Raw genomic sequence first — 19,676 nt, 5'->3', positions numbered from 1 at the left:
GCACTGCCATGTTTTGTCTTTCTGTTCTAATCATTCGCCATTGTTGTTTGCACCATTGCAATAAATCAGTTAAACGATCCAGGCCTACCGCTGTCTCATTTCTGAGAGGACCTAACATTTGGCAACCAGGAAGTGTTCACCACAAGCAATAAGGTACAGAAACATTCCTACTCTCCTTATCCTGCCACCTCGTGTGCCCTACCGTCCCAGAGACCAATCGACGCAAGGAAACCCCACTGTGCAATGTTGTTCTCATTTCTCTTCTTGTCATTAAAGAGGGAAAGAGGCTACAAGAGGTCATCCCAATTCACTTTCATGATCAAATTTATTATTATGGTAACAATGCTTGGAATTGAACAATTCAGAAGAAGAAAGAACTGCAAGTATCCTCTATATATCACAATGGCTAGTTGGACAATTCTGGGAGTTGGATCTTAAAACTTTGAGAAGCACGACTCTATATTGTAAAACTACAAGTGTAGATTTAATGTGCAAGCATATTATTCTAGCATTGTTATGTGGTTAAAACTATGTTTAAGAATAGTTTAAATATTTAAGAGCTAAAATTTCCAATAACACAAAAAATTGACTTTCTTTTTTTAGATTGTTGTAATGCCAAGAATACATTGTGCTCTAAACTTCTGGCTCGCACAACTCTCTGCTTGGAAAGTCCTTGTGGTGCATGCCTTTCACAATAAAATACTGTTCTTTCATTCAACAGACTCTAGGGACAAGTAAGGCTAGCAAGTTCAGAAGCACGAACAAAAGAGCATATTGTCATGAGAAGGGAACTATATCTGGCTGAAACAAGACCTTTGCTCTATTGTCCAATCCAGATTATGTCATGTAGTTGGAATAAAAACTATCATCTGAAAAAACAGCAGTTTTTGTTTTTTTAAAAAAAAGGTTGATCTACATGGTTAAAGAATAAAAAGACTAAAACCAATCTCAGTAGAAGACAGGATTTTCCTTCTTGGACATAGTCAATGAAATGCCTTTTAGGCTAACAAGTGGGGGATAGGACAGACTTCCATGAAGTCACAGAATAATACGAAACAATAAGAAAAATATATACTTTAATAACCTATAATTCATTATAGAATTTAGAAACAAATCAACAATACAACATATACTATTTTTGGTCTTGGTTTTTAGGTTTTAAGCCACAGTCAAAAACAGATAACAATACAAAAGGATCACAGACAAATAAAGACACCAAATAAAACAAAGCCTATGGGGAAAAGCTATGTTTTCACTTTATTCATTAAAGTTTAATGAAACTTCAATGTTTAACAAAAGTTTAATGTTTCTATTTTAATGCTGAATGTGTAGGGGGAGACTGGTGAAAATCTAAGGAAGACTTCTACCTAGTCTTACAGAAGGCCTTTTGTTGCATGTATCTACTGTATTTTTTGAAGTATAACACACACTCCCCCTCCCCAAAAGAGGGTGGAAATGTTGGTATGTCTTATATACTGAATTCAGCCATTTTTTGTGTCCCAAAGCCCCGCCACATGCAAAACTGGTATGCAGAGAGTTTGAAACATCTGCAGACTACTCCTGGAGGCTGAGGGAGAGCAAAAATGTCCCAATTTTTGCAAAAAATGGGCAAAAGATGGGGTGCACAGAGGATTTGGGAGGTTTGCAGAATGCTCCTGAGGGCTGGGAGAGGACAAAAACTTTTTTTTCTTACTTACCTCTTCAAAATCTTGGTGCAATTTATACACCTGTGCGTCTTATAGTCCAAAAAAACATGGCATATAGTTTGATCTTAAGTCTTAACTATCAATTTGAACAATAAATCAATTGCATAAATAAGTTCCCAATGCATATAAAGGCAGCCTCTCAAAAATACACATTAATTTTACACTCTTTCATCTTTTTACCTTGAAGTCCCCCAAGATGTGGATTATTAAGATTCCGAGGTTGGATGTAGGCAAGTTTGAACTGAGGAACTACAAAGGGAATTTCTTTGCCACCTGGTGGGAACTTAGAAAGAAGATAATCTTCTGAACAGCCAATCTGCCTTTTCATGGATACAGAAGACAAAGGAGGTTTCTCCACTACTTTTGATGTATACTTGTCAGTAACTGAAAATTGTTTCTCCAGAGTGGCTGTTATATAACACAAAAAAGAAGCAAATGCATTCAGTACTTAATTCATGATCTTTTTTATTTTACAGAATCACAAACAATAATTTTTTCCAACATATTGATTGGGATATGGAGCAGTTAATGGCAAAATATATCAATTTTGAGGGGGTTTGCAATGGTTCTAAAATATAATAATTGATTATTTCAATTATTTGTCAGTGCTGTTTAAAAGAAGGTCTCAGAATCAGTAAATACAGGTACTGATTTACTTAAAATTATAAATACAGACAAAACTTAATTCTAACCATTACACTATATATGTATCTCAGAAAAAGGGTAAAGTGCCAGTTGACTCAAATTTGGCCAATTTTATGCCTCTTTAAGCATCTGTAAAATATTTTTATTTTGACAAACCGTTTCATAAAGTATGAAATGACATTCCGATTAGCAACCTAGCTGGCAAGTTAGACAGTATACCAACCTAGAAGATGAATAACGTATTCAAAAATGGATTTGAAAGTCTGCCCATCAAATTGCAAAGAGTAATGCACAACTTAACAGTTCATTTAGTGTTTAAAGTTACAACAGTAATGAAAAGTGACTTACAACTATTTTTCATACTTACTACTATTGTAGCATCCCCCATGATCATATCATCAAAATTCAGATGCTTGGCAACTAACTCATATGTATGATGGTTGCAGCATCCTCACCTTTTGTCACCTTCTGGCAAGTGAAGTCAATGGGGAAGTCAGATTCACTTAACAACTACATTACTAACTTAACAACTGCAGTGATCCACTTAACAACTGTGCCAAGAAAGGATGTAAAATGGGGTGGGGGGAATTCCCTTATCAATTGTTATAACTTTAAACACCAAATGGAAATTTTGGGCTCAATTGTGGTCACCAGTCAAGGACTACCTGTACGATAGTTAGTGCATGAGTCCAATTGAAAGTGAGACTGCCATCAATTAGGGAAGCTTTACTTTGGACCAGAGGTGGACTAAGGAACCTAAAAGGCTCCTTCCAATTATATGGTCCGATGAGTGTTACTTTATGCATCTTGCTGCTCTTTAGATATTTTTGTTTTGGTCTCCCACAATATTTTCCTTTTCGCCATACTGGCTGAGAATTGAATTCACTTGAAGATTGCCACCCTGCAGTGCTAAATGTACCTATTGGTTCTTTAAGGATCAGATAGTGTGCATCACAATTAGCTATTCACAAGTTTCACCCATGACACTGTTAAAAATAATAATTGTTCCTCCCAAGCAATGGCTCTTGGTTTTGCCATGATACCATTAAAAAATTAAAATATTTAAATTAGTTAAACTTACCATCATGCTTTTCTTTATTAGCATATAAACATCCTCTACAGCAATTCTTAATGCATTCTGTTGCCATTACTGCTTCTAAGCAAACTGGTTGCAATGAAGAAGGCAGACCTGGAAATTATTAGAAAATTAAATCAGAAATACAAAAAAAACCCTTTCTTTTGCTCATTTTATGAGTTTTCAGTGCAATCCTTAGGAGTTCAATCTCCTGAAATAAAATATGGGAACAATGTTAAGTCCAACTTTTCATTTTTATATGTATATACTGTATCAATATACTACACTACACTACATTACATTTAAAATGTTTTTAAAAGAACTGCAAAATGTAAAATATGCAGGAAATTTAAAAATCTACTGGAGAGCTTTTTTCAGCACATAAACTCTGGAGGACTGGAACATTAAAATTATTTAAACATTAAGACTGAAACCTAAAATAAATCAGTGTTAGTAGGTACTGAATTTATGGTCCAATCGAGAGCCTACTATTGCCTAGGGCAGTGTATTTCAGCCTTCACAACTTTAAGATAGGTGGACTTCAACTACCCAGACAACATAGCTGTCTGAGGAATTCTGGGAAGCCTACCCTACCCATCTTAAAGTTGCCAACATTGAGAAATTATGATCTAGGGAATGGACTATTTTCCATGTATGTAACGCTTGGCTTCACTGTGACTACAATAGGAGATGAGGAAAGACCGGTATGTTTACTATGTCTAAAAATGTTGGCAGCGGACAGCATGAAGCCAAATAAATTAATACGTCACTTAAACACATTACACTGCAATCACGCTGATAAGCAAAAATGTGCTGAATATTGCAAACAATCATCCCGGAGGAGTTTGGGGGGGGGGGGGAAGTAACCGAAAATAATTGAGAAACACTGGTTTAAGCACTCTAAAGACCTAAAACTAGATTTTTTTTAACGAGCAATGGGCAACTAAACAGTAGTTAAATGAATTCTTCCTCTGCTTGCATGTAAGTGTAAAACAATGTCTTTCTATAAATACTACCCTAAGGCATGTCCTAAGTAGCAGACAAATCACAATTTCCTTCACTAAATGAACTTAGGTAAATATTCATGGCTAAGTTATGTATATGATGTGATGTGAAGTGGAAGTGATGTGCTGGTGCCTGGAGGCTGTTGGGGCCTGGATGGGTGTCAACAAACTCAAACTCAACCCAGACAAGATGGAGTGGCTGTGGGTCTTGCCTCCCAAGAAGGACAATTCCATCTGTCCGTCCATTACCCTGGGGGGAGAACTACTGACCCCCTCAAAGAGGGTCTGCAACTTGGGCGTCCTCCTCGATCCACAGCTGACATTGGAACATCATCTTTCGGCTGTGGCGAGGAGGGCATTTGCCCAGGTTCGCCTGGTGCACCAGTTGCGGTCCTATTTGGACAGGGAGTCATTGCTCACAGTCACTCATGCCCTCATCACCTTGAGGTTCGATTACTGCAACACTCTCTACATGGAGCTACCTTTGAAAAGTGTTCGGAAACTTCAGATCGCGCAGAATGCGGCCGCGAGAGCCATCGTGCGGCTCCCTAGATTCGCCCACATTTCTGCAACACTCTGCGGCCTGCACTGGCTGCTGATCGGTTTCCGGGCACAATTCAAAGTGTTGGTAATGACCTTTAAAGCCCTACATGGCATTGGGCCAGAATACATCCGGAACTGCCTTCTACCGCACGAATCCCAGCGGCCGATAAGGTTCCACAGACTTGGCCTTATCCAGGTCCCGTCAACCAAACAATGTCATTTGGCAGGCCCCAGGGGAAGAGCCTTCTCTGTGGTGGCCCCAGCCCTCTGGAATCAACTCCCCCCAGAGATTAGAACGGCCCCCACTCTCCTTGTCTTTCGCAAATTACTCAAGACCCACCTTTGTCGCCAGGCATGGGGGAGTTAGGATATTCCTTCCCCTAGGCCATTACAAGTTATGTATGGTATGTTTGTGTGTATGTTTGCTTTTTATAATAAAGGTTTTTAGTTGTTTTATTAAATTGGATTGTTACATGTTGTTTTTTTATCATTGTTGTTAGCTGCCCCGAGTCTGCAGAGAGGGGCGGCATACAAATCCAATAAATAATAATAATTATTATTATTATTATATATAAATTAAATATTCTGTTATCATAATAGGATACTGTGCTCAATTTTAATCATTATTAAAGTTGAGGATGAACTGATTTCACCTTTGCAAATAGAATGGCAAAAAGCAAATATTGCTACACTGCAATGTAGGAATTTCCTTTAATGCATGGGTATCTATAGAACGAAACATGGCATCTTAACCTACCAGTACTTAATCATTTTGCTCCTGAGTGAGCACAAAAGTCACACTGAAAACCTCTGGTTTGTTACTGTTTTAATTTCTTTCCTATAAGGAAATACCCTTATATAATTGTATTCTTATAAGGAAATAAACTTAGTACTCAGAAGGAGAAAACCCCTAGGAAATAGATCATGTTCTTTAATGACAGATATGCCACAACATTGCAACAGTACTTAATTGGATACTACACAACTCAACAATTAACTCCTTAATTCCACAACATATGGACAGATTCAATCATAGCTTAAACTGGGAAACTGTGAGCATTCTGAAACAAGCTAAGCCCCAAAAAGCTAGTGCAATTCCAGAGGTCTGGCTCTCAGACAAATTGGCCATCAACAGGTGCATAGAGATAAACAACATCTATATACCATTCAAGAGAGACAATCAAAGAGCCAAAAAGGAAACAAAGAGGCCAAAACACCTCCTCACCAGCAATCAACATCCAACATTCAAGAAGCAAACACCCATTCAAGGAGCTACCAAATCAGACAAACAAGCTAACAGTAACAACAGCCCAGTTAAGAAACCACCAAGACCACTCCAACCAACATTGACATGACAAATTACTAGTATATAAAATGACTCACTCCATAATGGTGATATTACCTAGGTTGGTAGTGAACCATCTGTAAGGAAACAACCAAGCTCAGAGAACACCAGGGAATAGCTCAACCGTGAGCTACAAATATTATCTTCTGTGAATACTACCCATAATATTCCAGCATACTCATTGTTCCAAGTGCTCTAAGGCTGGGGTCCCCAAAGGATCTAGGTCAGTGATGGCGAACCTATGGCACAGGGGCCACATAGAGCCATATCTTCTGGCATGTGAGCAATTGCCCTAACTCAGTTCCAACATGCATGAGTGTGCCAGCCAGCTGATTTTTGCTTGCACAGAGGCTCTGGGAGGGTGTTTTTGGCTTCCAGAGAGCCAGGGCGATGGGGGAGGTTGTTTTTACACACACACACACACACACACACACACACACACACACACACACATCAGCTCCAGGAAAGCCTTTGGAGCCCGAGGAGGGCAAAACACCAGCCTACTGGGCCCACCAGAAGTTGGGAAACAGGCTGTTTCTGGGCTCCTGAGGGCCTCCGGAGGGGGGCAGGGGGAAGCTGTTTTTGCCCTCCCCAGGCATTGAATTATGGGTGTGGGCACTCGTGCATGTGCAATAGCACGCACACACATTCTTTCGGCACCCGTGGAAAAAAAGATTCACCATCACTGATCTAGGTAATGTGTGAAACCACTCCCTAGGCCCTACCACCCAAAAGGTTGGGGATCACTTCCCTGAGATTAATGTAAAACCACTATACAAAGCTTTCTTATCTGCAGGGTGTATGGATTCCCAACTATCTGCACTGAAAATGGAGTGACAGTTAGCAGAGTACAGAGCAGTTTGTAAGTGGTTATTAAATGGCACTGCAGCATTCCTATTTCAGATAAAGAACAGGATCAACAGGCATGGTTAAAAAGTAAATAAAAATAAAGTGGAAATACAGCCTGACTTTTGATTTGATTATGTGCAATATTACATGAATGCTAAAATATTTAACCAGTTACTGGTCTAATTAAAAGCAATGATGATACAATAATTAATTCATACAAATGAAATTTGAGAAGTAGCTTGATACACAGCATCTTCAACATAATCATTTTGCTCAAGTGATCACAAGATTCAGAGTGAAAACCTATGGTTTGTTATTATTTTCTCTCTAATAAGGAAATACCTTTAACTAAATTGTACTTCTAGAAGGAAATAAACTTGGTACTCATTAAAAAAAACCCAATGAAATAGATCTTGTTCTGTAAATACTGCAGTGAATCAGGCATTAAATTGGGCATTAAAAATAGCAGACCACAAGATGATACACAGAACATAAGGTAATATAAATATATCAGCCATTCAAACCCAAACAATGGGTACATTTAATCATTATTTATCCCTACTTTCATATTCTATTTATCTTATACTGTTTATGGTGGTACATGGTGGTATTTTAGTAAGAGAGTTAAATTGTCTTTGTTTACCTAAAGGCCAGCACAATTCTCAAAAACCTAATATTTTTAGCATTAAAATTATGGGACCAGATTACTTATGGGACTGCCTCCTGCTGTATGAATCCCAGCGACCAGTTAGGTCCCACAGAGTCAGCCTTCTCCAGGTCCCGTCAACTAGAAAATGTCACTTTGCGGGACCCAGGGGAAGAGCCTTCTCTGTGGGAGTCCCTGCCCTCTGGAATCAAGTCCCCCCAGACATTCCTGTTGCCCCCACTCTCCCCGCTTTCCATAAGAGTCTAAAGACTAATTTATGCCGCCAAGCTTGGGGTCATTAGATTCTACCCCCTGGCCAATGAATGTATAGTGGGCTTGTTTGAATGGACATGTGTGTATGCTAATAGGCTTTTTTAGTTTTTTAAATGTAATTCTTAATTTTAATTTTGATGTAAAATTTTGATTTAAATTTGATGTATACTGTTTTTATATGTTGTAAGCTGCCCCAAGTCTTCAAAATATTATTATTATTATTATTATTATTATTATTATTATTATTATTATTATTATTATTATTATTATGCTGTGAGCCGCCCCGTGTCTACGGAGAGGGGCGGCATACAAATTTAATAAATAATAATAATAATTATTATTATTATTTTGGTCAAACCATCAAGTGCCACCAGCCAGAAACTTACAGATACTTGGGCATCTTGCAACTGGATAATATCAAGCATGGCCATGTGAAAACTATGATCAGCAAAGAGTACATCTAGAGGACCAGAAAAATTTTGAAGAGCAAACTGAATGGTGGCAACACTATCAAGGCTATAAATGCTTGGGCCATACCTGTCATTAGACACACAGCTAGCATAGTGAACTGGACTCAGGCAGAGCTGGACAACTTGGACAGGAAACCCAGAAAATTAATGACAATCCATCATGCACTACACTCCTGCAGTGACGTTGACAGGCTATATTTACCAAGGAAAGTAGGCGGCAGAGGACTTTTGCAAGTGAGGCAGGCAGTGGAAGAAGAGAAGCATGCATTAGCTGACTATGTGAAAGCGAGCAAAGAGTCAGCATTGATAGAGGTCAAAAACAGGAAGCAAGGTGAAGCAAACCAGGGATCAGTACAGAAAAATTGTAATTCATGGACAGTTGGCGGAACAAAGCATTGCATGGACAGTTCTTAGAGAAGATTGAAGGCAAAGTGGATAAAGAAAAGACCTGGTCATAGCTTACAAGTGGAACACTCAAAAAGAAGACAGAAGGACTAATACTGGCTGCACAAGAACAGGCCGTTAGAATGAATGCTATCAAAGCCAGAATTGAAAAATCAACAGACAATCTGAAGTGCAGACTCTGTAAAGGAACAGATGAAACAATCGACCACTTACTCAACTGCTGCAAAAATATCGCACAGACTGACTACAAGCATAGACACGATGCTGTGGCACAGATGATCCACTGGAACTTCTGCCAGAACTACCATCTACCAGTGGCAAAGAACTGGTGGAATCATAAGCCCAAAAAAGTGGTTGAAAATGAGCACGCAAAACTACCATGGGACTTCCAAGCATCAAGCTGAGTGTGGTTGGTTAGCCGGTTTTGAATGCATTTGGTGGTGTTGCTGTCCATCCAATATTTTTATACTTTATCTAGTAGCAGGTTATGGTCTACTTTGTCAAAAGGCTTACTGAAGGCCAAGTAAATCACATCAACAGCATTCCTATGGTCCACTAATTTTGTCACTTTGACAAAGAATGCAATAAGATTAGTCTGGCATGATCTGTTTTTGACAAGCCCATGTTGGCTTTTGGTTATTACTTTGTTTGCTTTTAGGTGTTCATTGATTTCTTGCTTTATTGTCTTTTCCAAAATCTTTCCTGGTATTGAGGCCAGGCTTATAGGTCTGTGGTTTCCTGGATCTTTTTTTTTCTTTTTTTGAAGATGGGAACTACCTCAACTCTTTTCCAATCCATTGGCAGTTCCCTGGTGTGCCAAAGTCTTTGAAAAATTGCAAGAAGAGGGAATAATAATTCATTGGTGGCAATATATACAGATCCAGTCTAGGTATCAAAAAGATATCAACACATATACATTTAGGAAGAGCAAAAACTATTTAGGGAATCTGTTAATTACAAACCAGAGAAAACTAATAGGGAAAGCATATAAATACATGATAAGCTATAAAAACATAGATCAGACATTAAAAGACAATATGATAAGTTGGTGTAAAAATATAGGAAAAGAAATTGATTTGGAAACCTGGGAAAAGGTCTGGATATATAATTGGAAAATAACAAGATCAGTTTCATTGACAGAAAACCAGATCAATATGTTTTATAGGTGGCATTTGTCACCCAATAGAATTGCTAAGATGCTTTCAAATATGTCTCCAAACTGTTGGAAATGTAAATGAGAAATAGGTTCCTATTATGGTCAGTGGTGGACTTGCCACAAAGCTAAATTATATTGGAATAGAATAGAAAGATGGATAAAAGAAATTACACTATATGAGATTAAGAAACCTCAGAATTTTTTCTGCTAGGTATAAAAAACCAAAATTACAAAAAAGACATTTTTATTTAATAACCCACATTTTGACAGCAGCAAGAATAGTCTATGCACAAAAATGGAAAGGAGAAGACATCCCTACAGAAAATGAAGTAATAAGGAAAATTATATAATGTGCTGAAATGGATATGATGACGAGACAGTTAAAAAATCAAGAAGAATCTGATTTTTATAATATTTGGGAAAAGATCTATGTATGGTTGAATTTAAAAAATGTTAAATGAAGGGAATACAAAGAAAAATGTATATAAATTGGATTTTTTCCTTTTTTTATTAATATTGAGAAAGGTTAAATTACATGGAATTTTTTTTTCTTATCTAAATTACTGTATTGATTTTACAAATTCTAGTGTTTTTCTTTTCTGTATTGGAAAGACTTCTACCATGAGTGGGGCAATTATAGCCTCTATATACATTAAATGTATGTCTGTCTTTTTTGTCTTTTTATGATAATCAATAAAAATACTTTTAAAAAAGAAAAAATAAAGAAAAATATATCAAAAATGCCCTCCCCGGTGTTGTGGTTAGCTCTGGCCCAGCTCCTGCCCCAAGGAATGTGGAGGTGGAGGTGGAGGTGGCGGAGACATCCACATGCCGCAGGCCTGTTTTGCTCCCAGTAGAATCTGCCGACGAAGTCTCCTCTGACCAAGGAAGCGTGAGTGACAGGGAGTTTGGCAGACAGCCCAGGAGATCAATCATCTGTATCATCCCTGGATTCTGAACAAGAATTAATGACACATCCACGCATGCGTAGAGTGATGCATAGGAGACAACAACTGAAGCATTATTACAAGAGAAAATGAGGCCACCTGTGGTTGGGTGGGGCTGCTGTAATTAGTGCTACAGATAAAAGTGCAGCCTGGTGTTTTAGACTCATGGCAGTTTATCTGATTCATTGTTTCGTCAAGATCGTGATTTTTGTGCTATTCAAGATTGTGTGTGGACTCTCTGGACTTTAGAATTGGACTCAATTTCCCAGTTATTGGGTGAGCAATTGGACTGCATTTAGCCTATGCCTTGTGTGTACCAGAAAATCCCTTTGACGTTTAAAAAGGGAGCTGTTTCTGTTTTTCTGTTTATAAAAACTTTTGGGTTTTCCTTTTATCATGTGGTGTGTGTTTTCCTGGACTAATTACCCTGTAATTACGGGCAGTTGAGACATGCCGGCAGAACACCCTGTCCTTCTGGAAGCCCCCCAAAGGCCAAAAATGCATTCCCAATCCTCTGTGTGAACTGAAAATCAGCTAGCCAGCACACACACGCATGCTGGAGCTGAGCTAGGGCAACGGCTTATGTGCTGGCAGATATGGCTCCATTGGCCACCTGTGGCACATGTGCCATAGGTTCGTCATCATGGCTCTATCAAATCTGAATCAAATCAAGGCAGAAGCCAACAAATTTCTAGAGCTGTTGAACTTGGGTTATGGACTTTGTCTCTTTTCCAACAGAAGAATATTTTGGTGCATCATTTTTATCTCTGCTACCCTGCATTATTTTTGGTCTCTCCAAACACTACACACCAACAGTAAAGCTCAAAGGGAAGCTATGAGCCATTTTGAATTGCTGCACAACATATGAAAGAAAATGAAATAGAAGAAACCAAGAAACAACTTATATAGTAAATATAACCTTTTAATAAATGACTGATATGCTATGGAAATCACCTGGGCAATGACCAACTTTTATTATACATTACCTAAACATGTATGAAGATACCCAGTTTTATTATTGGCTCAGATTAAAACTCATAATGTTATCCCTTTGTTATTCAAGGAAACCACTAATTGCTTTTAACTGGATAATTTCCTCTTTTGGTTGCTTATTGCATAATTAAATGTTATGGTACCATATCCCTTTCTCTTCCCATTTTTAAAAATGGTCTTTGCTAAGAACAAAAAACAGCTCTTCAGTTACTGCTAACACCACAACTTCTGTAAAAAAATTTCTTCAGTTATAGGCAGTTGATGATATTTTTATTTCCATTTGCTGATGACTCATTAATCATATTTTGACATGATTCTTTATGTCATAGTATAGGTCTATAAGTCAAGATATAAGTCTATAAGACTTGACATTTAAGAGCTCAACAAAAGTTGGATGAACTCAACCTTCATGAATGGAACTTTAAAAATGCAAGTTGTAATGAGAGCTAAACCACTTTAATTCCACTTTGCAAATTAAAATATATTCAGATGCAGCATAGTTTCATGTAAATTAAGACCCTAAAGGAGGAGCCAAACATTTTGCAACAATTTTCATTAAAAAATTGAGAAAATGTAAGATTGTAAGACTTAAATCAAGATCATAAAACTAATAGTTCAGAATCAGGGCTTTATTAGACAGGGTTTTACATAAACTAAGGGCAGCTTTGAACTCTGGAAAAGGTCAGTAACTATTCCTAAGCCCCCAACTGAGGGAGGAAAAATGGAGCTCAATTCAGCATGAGCAAATGAATAAATTTGTAGATTCCTAATCAGTAAAGAATAAAGAATCTCTGATGAAGAATACTGGCTACAGTTTAACTAAACTAAAAACAAGATATCACAAATTATTTTTCTTATTTTTTAAAAAAATCTTCGTTTTTGGTTATTTCATTTGTATGCAGAAGAGTACTGGCAGAGTTGAATGTCTCAAGATTAAGAAACATAAATTTATACTGAATACAATCTAATTACTTTTCAACGTATTAATACTTTACTATTATTCTCTTGGGTTGATTTGCAAAGTTCCAATGAAACTTTGTATCTTGCATATATTTCCTTACATGCTAATTTACACTATGCAAACTCCATTGTTATGATCCTTTAATACAGTGTTATAGTTTAATGTCTTATATGAATAATGTCAACTTTAATTATTCAACCAACTAGTAAAATGCTCAGGTATTCCTGTGTATTGACTTATAACTACAATTGGGACCAGAATTTTACTCATTAAGTGATGTGAATATTAAGTAAGCCATCACATGAGCACCATTTTTATTATGGTCATTAAGATGGTTGTTAAGTATAACATATGCCATAAAGCAATTCTGGCTTTCCCAATTAGCTTTGCTTGTCATAAACTGGCTGATCATTGTTGGGTCATCTGCTAACTTCAGAGATTTAACAGATGGATTGTTAGAGAGGAAGTCGTTAGTATAGAAGAAGTGAAAAGAGCACACAGCCTTGGGGGGGGGGGAGTTTGTGGTAATTGTATAGGTATCTGATGTAATTCTGCTTAGCTTCACCTACTGCTTCTTGTTTGTTAGGAAGCTTATGATCCACGTACAAGTGTGTTCAGGTACCATTAGCTGTTAGAAATGTATCTGGAAAGATGGCATTGAATGCTGAACTGAAGTCTACAAAGAGGACCCTTGCATAGGTCTTTGGAGATTCAAGATGCAGTGCAGAGCAAATTGCAGGGGGTCTAACAGTGTTTTCAAGTGGTACAGTACTAGCTTTTCAAAGATTTACATAACTGCAGATGTTAGAGCAACTGGTCTGTAGTCATTCAGTTACTTGATGGTGGCTTCTTCGGCACTGTAGAGCATTTGAAGCAAGAAGGAACATAGCACATCTCTAGCGATTTATTGAAGATTCGGGTGAAGATGGGGGCCAATTGGTCAGCACAGATTTTTAAGTAAGAAGGAGTGATCTTATCTGAGCCTGGAGCTTTTCCTGGCCTTGGTCTGTGAAATAGGTTTTGTGATTCCTTTTCTGTTTTCATTAGGGATTATGAACCTAATGGGGTCAGTTGTAGGAGGCTTTGCTGTGGTTGGTGGGTCCGAGATGGGGATTGTGGAAATAGGTAGCTGTAGTTTCCTTTCAAACCTGCAATAAAACACATTCAGGTCATGTGCCAGTTGCTGATTTTCTTCAGCCTGGGAAGGTGGTTTGCCATAACCAGTGATATTTTTAAGAGTTATCCACATGTTTGCTGGTTCATTTGTTGAGAACTGATTCTTTAGCTTTTCAGACTAGCTTCTTTTTGCTGTTCTGATCTCCCTTGTTAATACATTTTGGGACTGATTGTACAGCATTTTATCACCTTTTTAACAGGCTTCCTCTCTGAAACCACGTAGCTGCTTAAGTTTAGCTATGAACCAAGGCATGTTATTGCTGTATATTTGAAAGTTGCTAGTCGGTACATATAGGTCTTCACAGAAGCTGACATATGATGTTACATTATCTGTGAGTTCATCCAAGTCTGCAGAGGTATCTTCAAAAATATTCCAATCAGTTCAGTCAAAGCAAGCCTGTAGCTTTAACTTTGCTTCTTCAGTCCAAGTCCTCACTGATTCAATTGTTGGTTTTGTAGCTTTAAATCTTTGTCTGTAAGCAGGTACAAGGTGAATCATGCAATGTTCAGAGTCCCACAGCTGCTCATGGTAAAGACGATAAGCATCTTTTAGTGTTGTGTAGCAATGGTCTAAAGTATTCTTGTCTCTACTGGGATAATTGACATGCTGAAAGTATTTTGGTAGCTCTTTCCTTATGTTGGCCTTGTTTAAATCTCCCAAAATAATGGCCAGTGAATTGGGGTATTTGACTTCAGCCACCAAAATGTCCATAAGCTTTTAGACAGCTATGTGATATGGCTAGATACTCTAAGCACACCCAGCCAGCTAGATGATCAAAGTTATGTATCAGGACAGAATGTCCTGATAGTACAAATCTTTAGCAAGGGAATTTAGACAAAAAGGGGTGTAGGCAGATGAGAAAAAAATTTCAAACCAAGTGGGTTTGAGGTTATTTTTTATTGTATTTATTTTTAGTAGTTAAAGGGCACTCCCATGTGTAGCTGTTTAAAGAGAAGGAAAAATTTAAGCCGATACTCACCTACCGGTATTTTTAAAAAATGCACATACGAGGTCTATAATTCCTTGCTGTCACATATCTTCGGAAAGGGGCGGCATACAAATCTAATAAATTATTATTATTATTACTATTATTATATCACAAGGAAGAAATTCTGTTTTGACTTTTAACTGCAATAAACATCAGAAACTATTATAGAAGCATAAGTTAGCAATTAAATGAATTCATCTCTCTAATTCAAGAGTTACAAGATACATATCTGTACTAACATTAAAAGTAAATATAGTAAAGTAGCTATAAAACAATTTGAAGGCACAGGCTATCCGTAGTTTATAAATTCTGAATAAATATTAGCAATGGGATAAAAGCAATAGGAATCTCTTATGGGTAAAAAGCTTTGACCCAAAGACTATATCAATAGAGTAAAGCTATCAAATGCAGTGTAAACAATTTGAATGTGTTTATGAATCAGACCATCCTTTCAATATCTGCCTAAGCTTCATTGACTAGGACAGGATATGAACACTGATCTGCCAGGTCTGCATGACTCTTTTTCTTTAAAATCCATTACAGGTGCAAAATTCAGCTTTACATAAAAACAATCCACTTAGTATAACTGACCACTGACTTAAACATTTCCTTTGTTGATACCATGTTACCCTGGAAATAAGACTTATATGGGCTTATTTTCTGGGAAACATGGTGTCAGTATGATGGCAAGGGACCAAACCTCCACCCCTCACTCCCCTCAGCCCCAGCTCAGTCCAGCCAGGCACCCCACGTCCCAATGCATGCATCAGATATGGCAAGTGTGCAGGGGTTGACAGTGTCTGGCAGTAGCTGCAGTTCGTTGGCCCCTTGGCCGGCGCACTTTAGGGCTGTGCAGCCTATACTGTGCAGATGAGTTTGAGTGCTGCAACTGCTGGGCCGGCCCTCCAAGCAGCAGGCAGAGGCGTGGAGAGAGGCACATGATCCAGCCCACCAGATGCATAGCACAACCACCCTTCTACTCCATCGCACCGTCTGTCTTTGCTTGCCCGTAGCCATAATGGGGCAGATGGCTGTGTGGCACATCTGGGGGCTGGATTGCATGCCTCCCCCCCCCCCGTACCTCTGCCTTTGTCGGCTGATTAGTAGGGCCACCCCAGCAGTCACAGCACTCAGGCTCACTTGCACTACATGGAATGTACAACTCCAGAGTGTGCTAGCCAAGGGCACTGTCATCCCCTACACATTTGCTGTCCCCTGTGCTGGCTATGCTGTCCCCCACCCTGAGGATTGACAATATTAACTGGGGCTTATGTTGGGGTAGGGCTTAATTTACGAGCAGCCTGAAAAATTATGCTTGAGTTTATTTTCTGGTTGGGTCTTATTTTCAGGGAAATATGGTATATCTGGATTTACACAGAAATGTGTACACTGTTGCCAAACCTCAGAGAAAAGATATTTTTGATGATCCTGAAGACAGCTCTTATCTATATGATCAACTACATTCCCACTCATTACTATATATAGGATTGTTCAAATATTAAACAACAAAGTTGGTGTATTTGTGTTTGGTGAATGTAATTTTGATCGTTTGTACACAACCATTAATGATCTACCAAACTGTGTATCAGTTACAAAAGAAATATAACTTTTAAAGTTAATTATGAGATATCTTAAATCTTTTTAAAAATCTCTTTTTATCAACACATTTTAAGATTGAATAGGGTTAGTTCAGGGGTGAAATTCAGCAGGTTCTGACAGGCTCTGGAGAGCCAGTAGCGGAAATTTTGAGTAGTTCAGAGAACTGGCAAAGCCACCTTTGGCTGGCCCCCAAATGGGATGGAAATTGAGATTTTGCAATATCCTTTCCCCTGGAGTGGGGTGGGAATGGAGATTTTGCAGTATCCTTTCCCTGCCATATGCACTAAGCCAGACCCACAGCACCGATAGGGAAACATGTTGAATTTCTCCCCTGGAATAACAACTAAACAGCAGAGTAGCAACTTCTGAACTGGAAAAATCTGGAGGACCAGTTAATCCAACAATGAACAACCCAACTTTTGTGCTGCCCCCTAGCTGAGGTCTAGATTTTGGTTACCCTAAAACAACTCATTCTGAAAGGTAAAATAACTGTGACATTTGGGTATCAAGCCTATATGATATCTGCTGTTAAAAAATAATTAGCACATACTGGGGAAAAATTGAGTGTTTTAATGGATTAGGTTGCAAATTATAAAAGATTAAAATCTTAAAGCCTCTTGCCCAATTAAAATAAATGAAGATGTTAAATCCGGACTCAACACCGTTGGTGAAAATCAATCATGTAGGCAGCATTCGTAGGAAGTAGGGTTAGCATTTAAAGCAATGGAGCACGGTAGCTGCTAGTTTTACTGTAGCAAAGATGGGATTTGTTAGGTGTGGAATACAAAGACTTACACATTTAGGAGAAAGTAATATATTCTGAAAACATTAATCAAACGGGATGGGTTTGCCCACCCCAGTAAAAGTGTTGTTGGCCTGAGTGGGGTTGGTCCTATGTGATGCCAACCCTGCCCCAAAATGACAGCACAAAAAACAAGCCGAAACGTACAACTAATGGAGATACAGCACTAAACTAATTCATTTCAAAGAAGCCTTAAGGTGATCAGCAAGAAATGAACTCTAGAGAAAGTGCTGAAGAGCACAACCAGGATGATAAGGGGACTGGAAACTAAAGCATACCAAAAGAGGTTGCAGGGACTGGACTAGATGACCTACATAGTCTAGCAAAGAGAAGGGGAGACATGATAGCAGTATTCCAATACCTGAATGGCTACCAGAGAGAGGAGAGGGTCAAGCTGTTTTCCAAAACATCAGAGGGCCAGACGAGAAATAACGGATGGAAACTGACTAAAGAGAGATTTAACCTTTAAATAAAGGAGGAACTTTCTGACGGTGAAACAGTTGTTTGCTGAGGTTGTGAGCGCTCCAACAATTGGGACTTTCAAAGGGAGACTGGACTGTCATTTGTCCGAAGTGGTGTATTGTTTCCTGCTTGGGTAGGGGGTTGGACTAGATGACCTACAAGGTCCCTTCCAACACTAATGAATTAATTAAATTAATAAGAATTATTAAATAATAAAAACGTACTTTCCAAACGCTCCCAAAGCAAGAAAGAAAGACCCACCCCCCACCCGCTCCCGGATCAAGAAAATTGTGTCCCACTTAGTTGGAGACTCCTTTTTTTCTGGCACATTTTCCCGAATCGCTCCCTAATTTTTTGAATCAATCAGATGCAACTACTGCTCCCTACTACTATCAGGCCAGGCGAAGACTGCCGCGCCGGCTTTCTTTCGCATTTCGCATTGGGGCATTATTATCTGACCCAAATCCGGATTCTCTTTCGGAGAGGGGCGGCATACAAATCCAATAAATAAATAAATAAATAAAGTAAACCTTCCTTTCCTTGGTTTGTGTGTGTGTGTGTGTGTGTGTGTGTGTGTGTGTGTTAACTCACCGCGTCCCAGGAAGCTACCGGCTTACTCGGGACATCCGGCCAACGATAAACTCCGCCGGTGGTTTCTCTTCATCGCCAGTCTCTTGGCTCTGTTCTCCAACGTAGTCCTTGCCTGAGGCAAACCGACAGCCGGGGAGCGCGCGCTTCAAGCCCTCGGGCCACAAATGCCGGGCGCACACAAAGCCTCGGCCGCAGCCTCTGCTTTCGGGACTGACGCGAGTCTCTCCCCCCTCCCTCTTTTCGCCCGAGGCGGAAAAAGCCACGCGGGAACCCAGGTGGCTGAGGAGGAGGAGGAGGACGGCGCCTTTAGGGAGAAAACTTCTTTTCCTTCGGGGGTTGCAGAGTAAAGAATGTGATCTTCTTCCGCCAACGTGTAATTTTTCTCTCTCCACCCCCACCCCCAGTTTTCTTCCCTCCTCCGGTCCGTTTTGCACGAAATGTAAAGAATTCGCCGCCTACTACCCCCCACCACCCCCAGCCGGGACACTTCGTGCTGCCCTTTTCAACGGCGGGGAGCTTGCCCGCCTCCGAAGGCGCCTTGGAAAAAATGCAAATCGTTCGCCTCAGGTTTTAGCGCTTGGTTTGCCCGTCAGGTATCGCCTTGTGAGTCGCTTGCCAGATTGCAGGTGGCAAAAGGGCGCCTTTTCTGACCTTTTCCCAGGTTGGCAGACCTTTTTGCTCGCCCCTGCCGCCGGGGTTATATTTGGATTCCGGACTCGACCTCCTTTGGTCTGGATTCTCTGGAGTCTCGCCCGTTTTAATGCAACATTTGCTCTTCCTCCCCTAAGTAACAGAACAGGTTTTCAGGCCGAGAGTGGGGTGTGTTTCCCCCCTCCCTCCCTCCCTTGGTAAATTATTATTGCCCTTTCGCAAAAACGAGTCTGGTTTCCTCCCCTGAAAGGTTGCAAGCAGGTGTAACTGCCCTTCCGCTCCCGAATTGATTCCTGAGGCATGAAGCTTTTAACTTCCTTAAAGCGCGTCGGAGTTTTTTCTTCTTTTTAAACTGTATGTGACCCTCTTGCCTAGGCAGCTAAAGGTC

The 19,676-nt window shown here is 39.4% G+C and overlaps 1 protein-coding gene across 6 annotated transcripts in view; it reads right to left on the bottom strand.

The window, feature by feature from the left end:
- The window catches only part of TC2N (tandem C2 domains, nuclear), a 37,895-nt gene extending 18,525 nt beyond the window's left edge, over positions 1-19,370 (bottom strand). For 3 of the 6 annotated variants that reach the window (XM_070753223.1, XM_070753214.1, XM_070753240.1), the window contains exons 1-3: positions 18,638-19,005; positions 3,433-3,540; positions 1,887-2,114 (exon numbers count right to left, since the gene is read on the bottom strand). In XM_070753223.1, coding sequence (XP_070609324.1) covers positions 1,887-2,114; positions 3,433-3,499 — 295 coding nt within the window. In that variant the 5' untranslated portion in view covers positions 3,500-3,540; positions 18,638-19,005. Of the gene's footprint in view, positions 1-1,886; positions 2,115-3,432; positions 3,541-15,174; positions 15,258-18,637 lie in introns of all 6 variants that reach the window. The other 3 variants (XM_070753205.1, XM_070753232.1, XM_070753196.1) reach the window with 2 other exon arrangements.
- Positions 19,371-19,676: the final 306 nt, after the last annotated feature.

The sequence above is a fragment of the Erythrolamprus reginae genome, chromosome 1, assembly GCF_031021105.1.
Source record: "Erythrolamprus reginae isolate rEryReg1 chromosome 1, rEryReg1.hap1, whole genome shotgun sequence".
Taxonomy (NCBI): Eukaryota; Metazoa; Chordata; class Lepidosauria; order Squamata; family Dipsadidae; genus Erythrolamprus; species Erythrolamprus reginae.
This window is presented reverse-complemented; position numbering and strand designations above follow the sequence as displayed.